The sequence below is a fragment of the Schistocerca gregaria genome, chromosome 6 (assembly GCF_023897955.1).
Source record: "Schistocerca gregaria isolate iqSchGreg1 chromosome 6, iqSchGreg1.2, whole genome shotgun sequence".
Classification (NCBI taxonomy): domain Eukaryota; kingdom Metazoa; phylum Arthropoda; class Insecta; order Orthoptera; family Acrididae; genus Schistocerca; species Schistocerca gregaria.
Window position 1 is genome coordinate 431,172,213 of NC_064925.1, and position 16,536 is coordinate 431,188,748.

The 16,536-nt window shown below is 38.8% G+C and overlaps 1 protein-coding gene across 2 annotated transcripts in view; it reads left to right on the forward strand.

Moving 5' to 3' along the window:
- Positions 1 to 16,536, forward strand: part of LOC126278026 (centrosomal protein of 104 kDa) — a 400,804-nt gene that overhangs the window by 292,220 nt on the left and 92,048 nt on the right. For both annotated transcript variants that reach the window (XM_049977752.1, XM_049977754.1), the window contains exon 8: positions 14,890 to 15,010. In XM_049977752.1, coding sequence (XP_049833709.1) covers positions 14,890 to 15,010 — 121 coding nt within the window. The remainder of the gene's footprint in view (positions 1 to 14,889; positions 15,011 to 16,536) is intronic.

Consider the following 16,536-nt stretch of genomic DNA (forward strand, 5'->3'; position numbering starts at 1 on the left):
GGACAGTGGCTGCTAAAGCGAAAGCAGTTTTCTCACGAACATTTACTGTGAGAGTTGCAGGGCGAACCTATTTTGTTTCACATTACCCCGTGTTCAATTTCCTGGCACATTGACATTCCAATTTCAACTTCAGTTGTACTCCTGCTTGGTCTTGGCGTTTCTTGATCACTAACAAAGCCAAGCAGATCAAAATACCATAACGTTGGCTGGTATACTTGATCTACTCTTACACCAGATCTAGATTTCTAAACTTTGGATAACTCTTTTCGGTAAACAATTCGCTGACAGACTTAATTTACTTGACTTGCCTTCATAAACTCATCCTTCAGGACAGAGTAAATAGCTTCACATATTTTGGGTATTATTTTACTCAACGGTTGTTTCGATATTGCAATTGAAATTTCCAAATCCTTGTAGCTCCTTCCAGCCATTGTAATGCCCTGTGCGCACAAATACAAACGCTAGACTCAGCAAACAGCTGTTTCGCGTCAGATTTGCGGCGATCTCATGTCCACACTTGTCTGCGCAGATGTGGTTTGAACCCACAGATTTGAGAGGTTTCGCTCAAACCTCCAACACCTCATGTTGGTGCACACGCAACGATCTGTCTGCGCAGATGTGATGTGCTCAGACATTTGCGCAGACAGATCGTTGCGTGTGGACGGGCCTTAAGTGTTCTGCCAATGAATCGCAGTCTTTAGTTTGCTCTACCCACAACATTATCTATGTCATCGTTCCAATTTAGGTTATTCGTAACTGTAATTCCTAAGTAATTGTAAGCCTTCAGATTTGTGTGACTTACCGTGTAATCGAAATTTAGTGGATTTCTTTTAGTACTCAAGTGAAAAACTCCACTTTTTTTTCTTTTTTCAGGGTCAATTGTCACTTTTCAACCATACAGGTATCTTATCTAAATTATTTTGCTATTCGTTTTGGTTATCTGATGACTTTACAAAACGGTAAATGACAGCATCATCTGCAAACAATCTAAAACGGCTACTCAGATTGTCTCTTATGTCGTTAATATAGATCAGGAACGATAGAGAGTCTATAACACTTCCTTTAGAGAACGCCGGATATTGCTTCTGTTTTACTCAGTGACTTACCATTTGTTACTACGAACTGTGACCTTTCTGAGAGGAAATCACAAATCCAGTAGAACAACTGAGGCAATATTCCGTAGGCAAGCAGTTTGATTAGAAGAAGCTTGTGAGGAAGGGTGATGAAAGTCTTCTGGAAATCTAAAAATATGGAATCAATTTGACATCCCCGGGCCACACGGTGTGGCCGTGCGGTTCTAGGCGCTTCAGTCTGGAACCGCATAACCACTATGGTCGCAGGTTCGAATCCTGTCTCAGGCATGGATGTGTGTGATGTCCCTAGGTTAGTTAGGTTTAAGTAGTTCTAAGTTCTGGGGGATTGAGTGCTCAGAGCCATTTTTTGACATCCCCTATCGGTAGCACTCATTACTTCATGAGTAGAAAGAGCTAATTGTGTTTCACAAGAACAATATTTTCGGAATCCGTGCTGACTGTGCGTCAATAAATCGTTTCTTCGAGGAAATTCATACTGTTCTAACACAATATATTTTCCGAAACGCTACTGCAAAGCGATGTGGGCCTCTAATTAGCGGATTACTGCTACTTTCCATTTTGGGTATTGGTGTGACTTGAGATGACAGATTCTTTAGGTACGGATCTTTCTGTGAGCGAGCGGTTGTATATAATTGCTAAATATGGAGCTATTGTTATCAGCATACTCTGAAAGAAACCTGACTGGTACACAATCTGGACTGGACGCAAGTGATTTAAGCTGCTTTGTGACACCGAGGATATCTGTTTCTATGTTTCTCATCTTGGCAATTGTTCTTGATTGGAATTCAGAAATATTTATTTCCTCTTCTTTAGAGAAAAAGTTTCGGAAAACCGTGGTTAATAACTCTGCTTTAATGGCACTGTCAACAGTGACTTTACCGTTGTTATCGTGCAGTGAAGGTGTTGATTGTGTCTTGCCACTTGTGTACTTTATGTATGACCAGAATCTCTTCGGGTTTTCTGCCAGATACTGAGGCAGAGTTTCGTTGTGGAAATTATTAAAAGCTCCTCGCATTGAAGTACGCGCTATATTTCGAACTTCTACAAAGCTTTGTCAATCTTGTGGATTTTGCGTTCATTTAAATTTGGCATGCTTTTTTCTCTGCTTCTCCAACAGCGATCTGACCCGTTTTGTGTACCATGGGGCATCAGTACCATCACTTATTAATTTATCTGGTATATATCTCTCAATTGCCGTCCATATTATCTCTTTGAAATCATTCCACATCTTTTCTGCACTTACATGATCAGACTGGAAGGAGTGAAGATGTGTCTTAAAAAGGCGTTAAGAGCACTTTTATAACTTTTTTTAAATTATACATACTTTGCGTTTCTTTTTGATGGTCATGGGTGTTGCCTAGCAGCAACTGCCCTGTGGTCGCTGATCCCTATATTCGTCACGATACTCCCTATTTGTCCGGGATTATTTGCTGCTAAGAGGTCAAGTATGCTTTCACAACCATTAACGCTGCGAGTGGGCTCATCAACTAACTGTTCAAAATAATTTTGTGAGAAAGCATTCAGAACAATTTCGGATGACGTTTTATGCCTGCCGCCAGCTTTAAACGTATAATTTTTTTGGCATGTCGAGGGTAGATTGGAGTCACTACCGACTATAATTGTATGAATGGGTTACCTATTTTAAATAAGACTCAAGTTTTCTTTGAACTGTTCAGCAACTATATCTTCTGAGTCGCACGTCGGTAAAATGAAGCAATTAATAGTTTAGTCCGATTGTCAAGTATAACCTCTACCCATAATATTTTGCAGGAACTATTTACTTCAGTTTCACTACAAGGTAAACTACTTCTGACAGCAATAAACACTCCACTGCGAACCGTATTTAAGGAGAGACGGTACTTATAAATGAGGGAAAAATCGAATTTTTTATGACTTTATTAAAACCTATAAGACTTTCCTGATTACATTGATATACATTATAGGATTTCAAATGAAAAATGACCTATATATACCAAATTTTAAAGTTATGGTCATGTATACTGCCACGCCCCTTTTATTTCTGTCACAGAAACTACTATTATTTCGAAGACAACTATGAACTTTCTGTTTCCAGCGATTATACATATGACACATTGTATACATTGGTAGCAGTGCAGATTTCTAGTGCCTGTAAATGATTAACTTTGCTAGTATTTAATTTTGTTTCACTGAAGCAGTTTGTTAACGTGTTACTTAATGTTTGCGCCCAAGTACTACATAGATTTGTGGAAATACATATCCTTTAGTGTGCAATAAATATGAACTATGCCACGCATCAAGAAATTCAATGAAAGTAAATTCGCGGTAACCAGTTCACAAACAAAGCAAACCACACAGTTGAAAGTAACCTGTGTGTCAGTTCTTCAGGGAAGAAACTCCCACATGGCACGCCTCCTGGTGATTCAAAGTTTTGTGTTAACAATGACACTGTTTGCAGTGGATTCATTGTTATTGATATGGGCATCTTATCTTCTTTGATAAAGGAAGTGGCTAAATGTAAACAATATGATGGTGTAGGCTGTTTGGAAATAACTGAACAACAAAGTAGCAGGAAGGGTTTAGCGTCAAAATTAGTTGTTCAGTGTAGATCCTGCAAAAAATCTACCTCTAAAATAACTTCAAACATGGTGCATACTGTAATTATTATGATGTGTATTTGAAGTTAGTGTATGCAATAGGAAAAGGAAAAAAGGCTGTTTAAACATTTTGTAGTTTGATGGACCTTCCTCCTCCTCCCAGTAGGTTCAGCAAGTACATAAAAATGCTTTTAGGTGTCTTGACAGTTGTATCTAAAGCATCTTTGAAACGTGCAGTACAAGAAACTGTATATATCAATGGAACCAGAGACATTCCTGTTGCACTTGATGGGAGATGGTAACATTGAGGACATCGTTCCTTGAATGGTGTTGTAAGTGCCACTTATCTGGAGAATGGAAAAGTTGTTGATGTTGAGTGCTTATCTAAGTACTGCCCCACCTGCCATGGTAACACTGCAGGACATCCTGAACATCAGTGTTCTAAGAATTATGATGGTTACAGTGGAGTGATGGAGCTCTGCAAATATTTCAGGGGTCGGTGCCAGTTTATAGCATTATATATATGAAGTACCTAGGCGATGGGGACTCTAAAGCTTTCAATAAAATTAATGAGTTCAATGTTTATGGTGATACTTTGGTAACAAAAGTGGAGTGATGTGGACATGTGCAAAAGAGGATGGGCGCTAGATAGAGGAAGCTATGAAGAGAAATGAAAGGAAATTTGCTGCTTGATGGAAAATCTCTGTCTGGCAGAGGCAGATTGACAGAAACTGAAATAGACCTTCTTCAGAGTTATTGCACCTCTGAATGATGTTACAACAATGCGAAAAGCTGTATGGGCCACCTGCTTTTGCAAGTTGTCCACAGATGACCACCCTGTTCATGGACTTTGCCCTAAAGGAGCAGATTCTTAGTGTAGTTAACAAAAATCAAAAGAAAGTGGTCAAATATACCATAAACATTCTCTTCCTGAGCTTGTTATGAATGAAATAAAACCAATTCTTAGAGACCTGAGTGACCCTGTTTTGCTTGTCATTGTCTTCATGGGGGCACTCGGAATACAAATGAAAGTTTCTACCATTGCATATGGGAAAGATTACCCAAGAATGTTTTTGTAGGACTAAATATATTAAAAGTTGGTGTACTAGATGCAATGATATGTTTCAGTGATGGAGTGATAGGAAGGTTGGAAGCCCTGAGAAACTCAGGCATAAAATGTGGCTCTAATATGGAAGATCAGTTGCTTGCATGTGACAGACAATAGGCGCATGAACCCGAAAGATTCGCTCTTCAAGTTACCAAAGAAGCAAGAAGTGCTAGAAGGAATGCCAAGAGGAAGCTTGAAGATAAAGAAATGCTGCAGAATGAAGGAATTGGACTCATATCTTCATTCACAATTTCCCGCAAGTTGTATTTTTCAGTAGTCAGGTACAAATAATTCCTAAAGTCTATTAATCATTGCACTAATTTTTTTTCTGTAAGTTGCAATAGTCCATACTTATGTAGTAGACCTAAGCTATATTGCAGAATCAACTAAAGTGTAGGAAAAAAAACACTTTTATTAGGAAAAAAATTATAAAAATTAAAATGTAAGAAGTGATGTTTTTTATCTCTGTAATATACATAATAGGTGAAATCAAATAGGTCTAGTACCTCAGCCATCGTGTCATGCATATCTGGTAAAAATTTGGTCTCCTTCAAATGTATAACATTGGATTAAACGGTACCTCAAGTGAGGAAGTGTTTTGGGAAACAAATTTGTTTCAGTTTATTTTTAATTTTTTTAATAACCCTAAGCAGGTTCAAAAATATTGAAAATGCTTCTAATTTGTTTAGAAAGTGTGCTGCATTACCTAATATCAGCAAAAAAATCTGTAAAACATATACCTTATAAACAGTGCCTGAAAGAAATAGGTGTTGATTTTTACATAATATTGAGCTGGAAAAGTACCCTGTATCCTTAATCCATCCTGTTAGGTCATTTGAAAAAATTTCAGCTGAACTTATTTCCAGCATTAGCCAGTTTTCTGTACCTCTAACTATATGAGCTTCAGTACTTTCTATTAGGACTTGGAGCTCTGGTTCTTTCCTGACACTGCTACAACAATTAACAACTACAATATCAATCGTTTCTACTGCTATCTTACTGTGTTTTACATGCCCCCTTTTACATGGTCGCTCTTTCTGTGGTTTCCTGAGACCGTCTAACTTAAAAAACCACACAGTCCCTTCCACACAGCTCCTGCTACCCATGTAGCCACTTCCTGTGTGTAGTAGTCTCCTGACCTATTAAGCGGAAGCAGGAAACCTACCACTAGATGGCGCAAGTCAAGGAATCTGCAGCCTACACGGTCACAGAACCACCTGTGTCTCTGATTCAGACCCTCAACTTGGCTCTGCACCAAATGACCACAGTTGGTCTGCGACAATGCTGTAGGTGGTGAGCTCCGCCTTAATCTCGCAACCAAGACTGACAGTCTGTACCATTTCTGCAGCTGCCCAAAACCAGAGAGAATCTCCTCCAATCCAAAGTGACACACATCATTGGTACTGACATGAGCCACTACCTGCAGTTGGCTGCACCTTGTACACATCATGGCATCCGGAAGCACCCTTTCCACATCCAGAGTGACTCCCCCTGGTATGCACATAGAGTGCACACTGGCTTTCTTCCCCCCATTATGCACCTAACGTTGGAGCTCCCAACTACCAACAAACCCGCCATCTGTGAAAGCCCAGACCTTGTGAGCTGAGAAGCTTCCTCTGGAACAGGGTGGACAACTGCAACCGGCTTAGAGACTTCGGCAAGCACAGATAATACCCAAAAGCTGCTCATCAAACGAAATAGGGAGACCCTACAATCAACCTCACGGAAAATCTTTCACTGCCTACCAGACTTTGTAATGATCTCCCACTCGGCCATGGATGAGGGGTCAACCTCCATGCAGGCAGTGCCTGGGGCAGCCACAGCAGTGAACCAATTGGGGGACACTTGGGATATGCTTGATGTCCCTCATATCCCTGCATCTGACCCCCAAAGTGATGCCCCTTGGCAGCAGCCTCAAGCTGTGTGAAGCCAACACATCCTGGAGCTGTGAGTCAAGGGTCACCAACGCAGTTTGCACCTGTGCACACTTCCTATCCATTACTGAAGTCACTCCTGTTTGAAGCTCATAAAAATATGTAACAAACGAACAGTCTGCTCAGCTTATTAGCAGCTGGAACTCGAGTTGCTCTCTCATTGACAGTCTAACCAACACTTAGTGGCACTAATCAAAACAGACCTATAGGTTATGAGGGTCAATACAAGGGTTGATAACAATGGCGATACTGTACACTACACTGTTATTAAAATAAAAGGCTGTGCCTAGTTAGCACTCCTACATGCAAGAAATTACAAAAATAACTAGTAACTACATAGATAACTGAAAATAAGTCACTCCTGTTGGAAGCTCATAAAAATATATAACAAATGAACAGTGTACTCGCCTTATTAGCAGCTGGAGCTCAAGGTGCTCTGTCACTGACAGCCATACATAATCATGGGCTATGAAACATGGGTTCATCACTTCAAACCAGAAACAAAATGGCAATCCGTGGAGTAGCACCACACCACCTGTTCTCTGAAGAAAAAGTTCAAAGCCACACTCTCAGCTTGTAAAGTCATGGCGACCAGCATCTGGGGCCCTAAAGGGGTTATTTTGTTTGATGTCCTTCCTCATGGTGCAACGATCAACTCTGAAGTGTACTGTGTTACTCTCACGAAACTGAAGAAACAACTTAGCAGTTTGTCAGTACAAAAATACAAACACACTTCTCCTTCCCCATGACAACGAAAATGGTTCAAATGGCTCTGAGCACTACGGGACTTAACTTCTGAGGTCATCAGCCCCTAGAGCTTAGAACTACTTAAACCTAACTAACATAAGGACATCACTCGCATCCATGCCCGAGGCAGGATTCGAACCTGCTACCGTAGTGGTCATGCGGTTCCAGACTGTAATGCCTAGAACCGCTCGGCCACTCCGGCCAGCCCCATGACAACACAAGGCCTCACACAAGTCTGTGTACCTGAGAGGAGCTCACAAAACTTAATTGGACTGTTCTTCCTCATTCACCCTACAGCCAGGATATTGCACTTTATGACTTCCATCTCTTTGGCCCAATGAATGATGTACTCTACAGGAAGGCAATGCATGGATAACACAGAGGTTATTGAAGTGGCAAGCTGTTGGCTCCAAAGTTGACCAGTAGAGTGGTACCAAGCAGGCTTAGACAGGTACTCCCACTAAGGTGGCCTAAGGCCTCACATTTAACAGAGTTATGTCGAAAAATAAGGTTTTGTCATCAAAAGATTGGAGAATAATATAATGTGTTGAGATCCTGAATAAACCCAATCTGCTCTCAGAAAAAAATGTGTTGCATTATTTATTGAATGCGCCTCATATTAGCATGGTATGTCAGTATGATCAGTAATTCGATGTATTTAGATGTTCAAAGTCAATACTTTCTCATTAGTATACTGAACAAGATGTAGTCACATAAAAGGAGACTGCACCAAACTAAAACAATCATTGTGTAGTAGGTTTGACACCTTCAGCTCTATTTGTAACTTTTTAATTTTATTGCAGTCGATTTCAATTGCATCACACCATCATCAAGCACCTTATGAGACCAGGTGATCATATGGATACCAGAGTAGTCATCGTTATATATCTCATAAAGGGTATAAGAAACTGATGTCTGCTATGCTAAACCTGCTTCCCAGTTTTTGGTGTGGGTGGTACAGCACATTTCTTAGACTGTTGAATTTTAGAGGAACTTGGAAACACATAAGGTGGTAACCATAATCTTTCTTCACATATACCACCTGTGAATGGAATAGAAAAATAGGAAGGGGATATAGACTATATATGCACTGCAACATACTGTGTTATTCATGTTTTGAGGTTACAACTCAGTTTTCAATTACTACATTCACATTTTCAGTTTTAAGTGTGCTTCAGTTTTTCACAGACAGATTCTTCTTCTTCTTCTTCTTCTTCTTCTTCACCTGTTCTGGTTTCTCTTTGGGGTCAGCATTGTTATATCAGTTTTACCAATGTTAGTGACATTTGGTGACAATATGCCCTTCCTGACACCACCTTTCTCACTAGGAAGGAATCAGTGTGCCGCATCTAGAGTAACTCTCATTTTGAAGTGTCAGAACGTTTTCTGAATGTTTGTGTAGATTGTGTCTAAGACACAACATCGGTATCAGCTAAGTATTACACATTGTTGCAGCCTACCACATTAGTACAAGCTTATATGCCAACTAGATGAAGCAGAGATTGAAGAAATGTATGATGAGATAAAAGAAATTATTCAGATAGTGAAGGCAGACAAGAATGTAATAGTCATGTGGGACTGGAATTTGATGGTCGGAAAACGCAGGAAAGTAAAGTAGTAGGTTAATATGGAAGGTGGATAAGGAATGGAAGAGGAAGCTGCCTGGTAGAATTTTGCACAGAGAATTGGTTCATCATAGCTAACAATTGGTTTAAGAATCATGAAAGAAGATTGTTTATGTGGAAGAGGCCTGGAGACATTTGAAGGTTTCAGATAGATTACATAATGGTAAGACAGAGATTTAGGAAACAGGTTTTAAATTGTAAGACATTTACAGTGGCAGATGTGGACTCTGACGACAATTTATTGCTTATGAACTGTTGGTTAAAACTGAGGAAACTGCAAAAAGGTGGGAATTTAAGGAGATGGGATCTGAATAAAGATAGAACTAGAGGTGTTAGAGAGTTTCTGAAAGAGCATTAGGGAATGATTGACAAGAACAGGTGAAAGAAATACAACAGAAGATGAATGTGGAACTTTGAGAGATGAAACAGTGATGGCAGCAGAGGATCAAGTAGATAAAAAGAAGAAGGTTTGTAGAAATCCTTGGGTAACAGAAGATAGATTGATTTTAATTGATGACAAGACAAAATATGAATATGCAATAAATGAAGCAGGCAAAAAGGAATACAAACGTCTAAAAAATGAGATCAACACAAAGTGCAAAATGGCTAAACAGGGATGGCTAGAGGATAAATGTAAGGATGTAGAGGCATATATCACTAGGGGTGAGATGGATACTGCCGACAGGAGAGCTGTGAAGAAAAGAGAACCACTTGTATGAATATCGAGAGATCAGATGGAAAACCAGTTGTAAGCAAAGAAGGGAAAGCAGAAAGGTGGAAGTAGTATATAGAGGGTCTACACTAGGGCAATGTATTAGAGGGCAATATTGAAGAAGAGGATGTAGATGAAGATGAAATGGAAGATATGATACTGTGTGAAGAACTTGACAGAGCACTTAAAGACCTAAGTTGAATCAAGGCCTGGGAGTAGACAACATTCCATTAGAACCACTGATAGGCTTGGGAGAGCCACCCCTGACAAACTCTATCATCAGGTGAGCAAGATCTACGAGACAGGCAAAATACTCTCAGACTTCAAGAAGAATATAATAATTCCAATCCCAAAGAAAGCAGGTGTCAACAGGTGTGAAAATTGCCAAACTGTCAGTTTAATAAGTCACGGCTGCAAAATACGAAGACGAATTATTTTACAGATGAATGAAAAAACTGATAGAAGATGATCTTGGGGAAGATCAGTTTAGATTCTGTAAAAATGTTGAAACACGTGAGGCGATACTGACCCTATGACTTATCTTAGTAGATAGATTAAGGGAAAGCAAACCTACATTTCAACCTTTGTACAGTTAGAGAAAGCTTTTGACAATTTTGACTGGAATACTCTCTTTCAAATTCTGATAGTGGCAGGGATCAAATACAGGGAACGAAAGGCTGTTTACAATTTGTACAGAAACCAGTTGACAGTTATGAAGTCGAGGGGCATGAAAGGGAAGCAGTGGTTGGGAAGGGAGTGAGACAGGGTTGTAGCCCATCTCCAATGTTATTCAGTCTGCATATTGAGCATGCAGTAAAGGAAACAAAATAAAAATTTGGAGTGGGAATTAAAATCCTTGGAGATCTCCAATGTTATTCAGTCTGCATATTGAGCATGCAGTAAAGGAAACAAAATAAAAATTTGGAGTGGGAATTAAAATCCTTGGAGAAGAAATAAAAACTTTGAGGTTTTCTGATGACATGTGTAATTCTGTCAAGAGACAGTAAAGGACCTGGAACAGCAGTTGAATGGAATGGAGAATGTCTTGAAAGGAGGATAAGTGTCTTGAAAGGAGGATATAAGATGAATGTGACAAAAGCAAAACGAGTGTAATGGAATGTAGTCAAATTAAACCAGGTGATGCTGAGGGAATTAGATTAGGAAACGAGACACTTAAAGTAGTAGCTGAGTTTTGCTGTTTAGGGAGCAAAATAACTAATGACAGTTAAAGTAGAGAGGATATAAAATGTAGATTGGCAATGGCAAGGAAAGTGTTTCCAAAAAAGAGGAATTTGTTAACACTTAGTATAGATTTAAGTGTCAGGAAGTCTTTTCTGAAAGTACTTGTATTTGTATGGAGTGTAGCCATGGAAGTGAAATGGGCAATAAAAAGTTTAGACAAGAAGAGAATAGAAGCTTTCTAAATGTTGTGCTACAGAAGAATGCTGAATATTAGATGGGTAGACCATGTAACTAATGAGGAGGTACTGAATAGAATTGGGGAGAAGAGGAATTAGTGACACAACTCGACTAGGAGAAGAGATTGCTTGGTAGGACATGTTCTGAGGTGTCAAGGGATCACCAATTTAGTATTGGAGGGAAGTGTGGGGGGTAAAAAATCATAGAGGAAAACCAAGAGATAAATACACTCCACAGGTTGCAGTAGGTACTTGGAGATGAAGAAGCTTGCACAGTATAGAGTAGCATGGAGAGCTGCATCAAACTAGTCTCTGTATTGAAGACCACAACAACAACATGTGGGAGACTGCCTAAATATGAAATTCAGGCTGGCCATCCCATCAGGCCTCATTGTTAATCCGCAAGGCAGATTTGATCCCAGCAGACTTGCCTCCCCATGTGCCGGAAGAAGCATACCTTTTAGCTGTCTTTAAAGCAGCACTTTCTTCTGAATTTTGGAACTAACCCACCGGTCTACAAATGTATGAACCATAACTTGTCGTTCGTTCTTCATGTTGCAGTTTTGTCTCTTTGTGCGTATAGTAAATATCTTAAGTCAATCCATTCAGTACATAAGTTTGTTTTCTGGTTCCAGCAAGATGAAGTACAATGAACAAGTAATATCAGTAGGGAAAGCTGGTAGAAGACTTGAATTTGTTGGAATGGTTCTGAAAAGTGTGATTCTTCAGTAAAGGAAGCTGTATGCAAAACACTGGAGTGATCAGTTCTGGAGTACGGTTTCAGAGTTTGCATTATTTATCAGGTAAACATGACAGCAACATTGAACAGAATCAGAGACACATTTTTAGGATCATAATAGGTCAGTGCAGACTGTATGAAAGTGCAACAGAGAACATCAATGAACCTTTGGAAGAAAAGCCTGAATAACCTGTTAGGTAAAACCAGAAAATCATCTGAGGATACATGTGTGACAGTTCAACTGTATTCATTGTTTTTCATGGGTAGTGTAATGAGAATTAGGTAGCAGAAATTGGCACTAGTCATTTTGCCTTCTGCCGTATGAAAATACAGAGGTCTAAATGGTAAAGATGGCGCTGACCGGACTAGTAGGTGTAAATTGCTCCGATAAAAGTGAATTAAAAAGTGGTGGTAACTGTAAGTTTTGTGACATGAAAGTTAAGAAATGTTGTAAATGGTGGTTCCATGAAAACTGTTTCAAAATAAACATAAAACTGGTAACAGTGGATTACTCATAGTCAAGTGATCCCTGTGTACCGAATCGTGAAAAAAGTATATAAACATTATTTTATTTATTTGTAAATAAAACAGAAAGAAACTTCCACATGGGAAAAATATATTAAAAATAAAGATTCCAAGACTTACCAAGCGGGAAAGCGCCGGCAGACAGGCACATGAACAAAACACACAAACACACACACAGAATTACAAGCTTTCGCAACTGGCAGTTGCTTCGTCAGGAAGGAAGGAAGGAGAGGGAAAAATGAAAGGGTGTGGGTTTTAAGGGAGAGGGTAAGGAGTCATTCCAATCCCGGGAGCGGAAAGACTTCCCTTAGGGGAAAAAAACGGACAGGTGTACACTCGCACACACACACACACATATCCCTCTGTGTGTGTGTTTGTGTGTTTTGTTCATGTGCCTGTCTGCCGGCGCTTTCCCGCTTGGTAAGTCTTGGAATCTTTATTTTTAATTTATTTTATTTATTTATTTATTTATTTCTTACACCATGGATCCAACTGTGACAATTTCACATGGATGTAGTGTGTGTCAATTTTTACATTGTCAATGACAAGTACTTGTACACTATGTTTACAGGTAAAGAATATAAAGTTACTTATTATCAGAAAAAGGACTCAATAAATAAATACGTGCAAAGTGATACTGAAGCATTACAGATGAAATGTGCTACTTTAAAACACAGATGCAAAATTCCTGGGAACAGTTTAAAAGTGAATGAAAGTAAGTGTATCAAAACCTTTAGCTCCTATTTAACCAAGAAATATGCTACATCTAAAATGGTAGGAAAGGAAAACTTAAAAAAAGACTGCCTAACAAAAATAGACAAGAAAAAACATTCTACACATATTCACTATGCAACCAATAAAAACCTTGCCTCTGAAGATGTAGAAGACATCACTGCTGCACTTAAAATCCCATGGAAAAATGGACCCTAAAAAACTGATATGAAATCTGCAAAGAATAAGTCTGCAGCAACACAAAAACAAATGCATCATGGAATTAAAGTCAAAATATTCAGAGATAGCCATGCATGCAATGTTTCAAACTTTTTATCAAACACTGCAAAAGAAAACATGAGTGTCTCAGCTTTTGTTAAGCCTGGAGCAAAGTTTGAAAACATTATTAGCAGTGTTGATAAAGAGTGGAGCATTTCTACTAAGAGTGACTGTATTATTCTCATAGCAGGATCAAATGATGCTTGCTGCAAGGATGCTAGTGCATTTCTTAAAAAAAAAAAAAGGGTCATTATGTTGCAGTTGCTATTGGCTACAGACATTATAGTGACGAATATACCTATGATGGTTGAAGTATAGAGGATATGAAATGTAGACTGGCAATGACAAGGAATGCATTTCTGAAGAAGAAATTTGTTAACATCGAGTATAGATTTAAGTGTCAGGAAGTCATTTCTGAAAGTATTTGTTTGGAGTGTAGCCATGTATGGAAGTGAAACATGGACGATAACTAGTTTGGACAAGAAGAGAATAGAAGCTTTCGAAATGTGGTGCTACAGAAGAATGCTGAAGATTAGATGCGTAGATCACGTAACTAATGAGGAGGTATTGAATAGGATTGGGGAGAAGAGAAGTTTGTGGCACAACTTGGCTAGAAGAAGGGATCGGTTGGTAGGACATGTTTTGAGGCATCAAGGGATCACAAATTTAGCATTGGAGGGCAGCGTGGAGGGTAAAAATCGTAGAGGGAGACCGAGAGATGAGTACACTAAGCAGATTCAGAAGGATGTAGGTTGCGGTAGGTACTGGGAGATGAAGCAGCTTGCACAGGATAGAGTAGCATGGAGAGCTGCATCAAACCAGTCTCAGGACTGAAGACAACAACAACAACATGTTTGATCATCCTCCGTACAGCCTGGACCTCACTCCTAGCGACTTTCATCTCTTCTTACACCTAAAATTTGTCCTTGGTGATCAACACTTCAACGATGATGATGAGCTGAAAGAACATGTTACCACATGGTTGAATAAACAGGCGGTAACCTTCAATGAAGAAGGCATACAAAAACTTTTGCCATGCTATGACAAGTGCCTACAAAATTTCAGAAGTCATGTAGAAAAGTAGTTTAACAGTTGTAAATTTTTGTACAATAAATATTTTTTCTATATCTGTACATGTTTGTTTTATATAACCAAACAGAATTTACTTTGTGGATGACCCTGGTATTAATAAGCAGAACCTGCCACTACAGGCCCCTTCTGTAAAGTATACTAACAATAAAGTATGACTAATGCTGGAATACTCTTTCTTATAATAATATGAATTACTTCTCATTTAATTCAAATTGTTACTTCATTATAATACCAGTATTACGATCCCAATGCGTATTTAATTTTAGTGTTTTTATAACTATGATGAGTGTTCTCACCTATTTAGTTTTAAGTTCAGACTTTTTTTTCAGCTGCCATGCTAGCAGCCTGAGAGAGTGCCAAGTGGAAAATGAAACATCAAGCAGGTCAAAAATTAGTGAACGAGAAAAGAAACAGGCTGCTCTTCCAATCACAGTCTTTGGACTGGAATTGGTATGTATATACACCTGCACAAATATCAGTGTCTAAATTTTCTCGGATTTCATAAGCAAAAATAGTGTGGAAATTGTAAGGAAATTTTTAATTGATATGTCTATACAATAAAGTCTTTTGATGCAGATGAAGTTTTCTGCTTCAGATTCTGTTTACTTGCTTATATTTCACCTCACTATGTTTAACTTGCTTCATAAACAAAACAGAAGCTAATGGAATAGGGACAAACATATACAAAGAGGAAAAAAAACAGATGACTAATTGTAACTTTTCATTATTACTTAATCAGAGAGTGAAAAGCAAGTAAGACAAGAAGAGAAGGAAGCAAAACACACCCATGGAAAAAATGAGAGACACATACATTCTGCATTTTGTTAGAAGAAGGAAGTGTTCCTTGGAAGTATATAGAAATCACACTATACTTATGGCATTAGTCAAAAATGGTTCAAATGGCTCTAAGCATTATGGGACTTAACTTCTAAGGTCATCAGTCCCCTAGAACTTAGAACTACTTAAACCTAACTAACCTAAGGACATCACACACATCCATGCTCGAGGCAGGATTCGAACCTCTGACAGTAGCAGTTGCGCGGTTCCAGACTGTAGTGCCTAAAACTGCTCAGCCACCCCAGCCGGTGGCATTAGTCAGCTGGTTTACATTCATATTGACTGTATCTTTTAAATAATTTTCCACATTTATTATAATAAATTCTGTCTGATTCCACTTCATGTTTGAAACATACATTGTATATGGGAACTGCAAAAAGACTGAATTCACATAATAAAACATTATGTATTCTGGACATATCTCAAAAGACAGAGCTCCCAGAGATGTTGTTTTAAACATACACAGGAAAACACACAAGGAAGACCTTGTTTTTGCAACCAGAAGTTCCTTCTTAAGGATGAGAGCAGAGGAATAAGTCAAAGACAGGTTTGGGATGGGTACATCTACAGCTATATGATTATTCTCCAATTCACAATTAAGTGCCTGGCAGTCGGTCGATCGATCCACCTTCAAGCTTTTTCTATACTGTTTCACTCTCAAAGAACAGTGCACAGGAAAAACAAACACTTAAATCTTTCCATGCATGCTCAAATTTCTCTTATTTTATTATGAAGATCATTTCTCCCTTTGTAGGTGGGTGCCAACAAAATATTTTCATACGCTGAGGAGAAAGTCGGTGATTAAAATTTTATGAGAAGATCCTGGTGCAACAGAAATCACCTTTGTTTTAATGATCCCCACCTCATTTCATGTATCATGTCCATGTCACTCTCTCCATTGTTCTATGATGATACAAGGTAAGCTGCCCTTCTTTGGACTTTTTTTATGTCCTTCATCAGTCTTATCTTTTGCATGTCCCACACCAAACAGCAATACTCGAGAAAAAGACAGACAGGTGTAGTGTAAGCAGTGTCTTTAGCAGACCTATTGCATTTCCTAATTGTTCTGCCAATAAATTTCAGTCTTTGGTTTGCTTTCCCCACAACATTATCTATGTGATTGTTCCAATTTAAGTTAT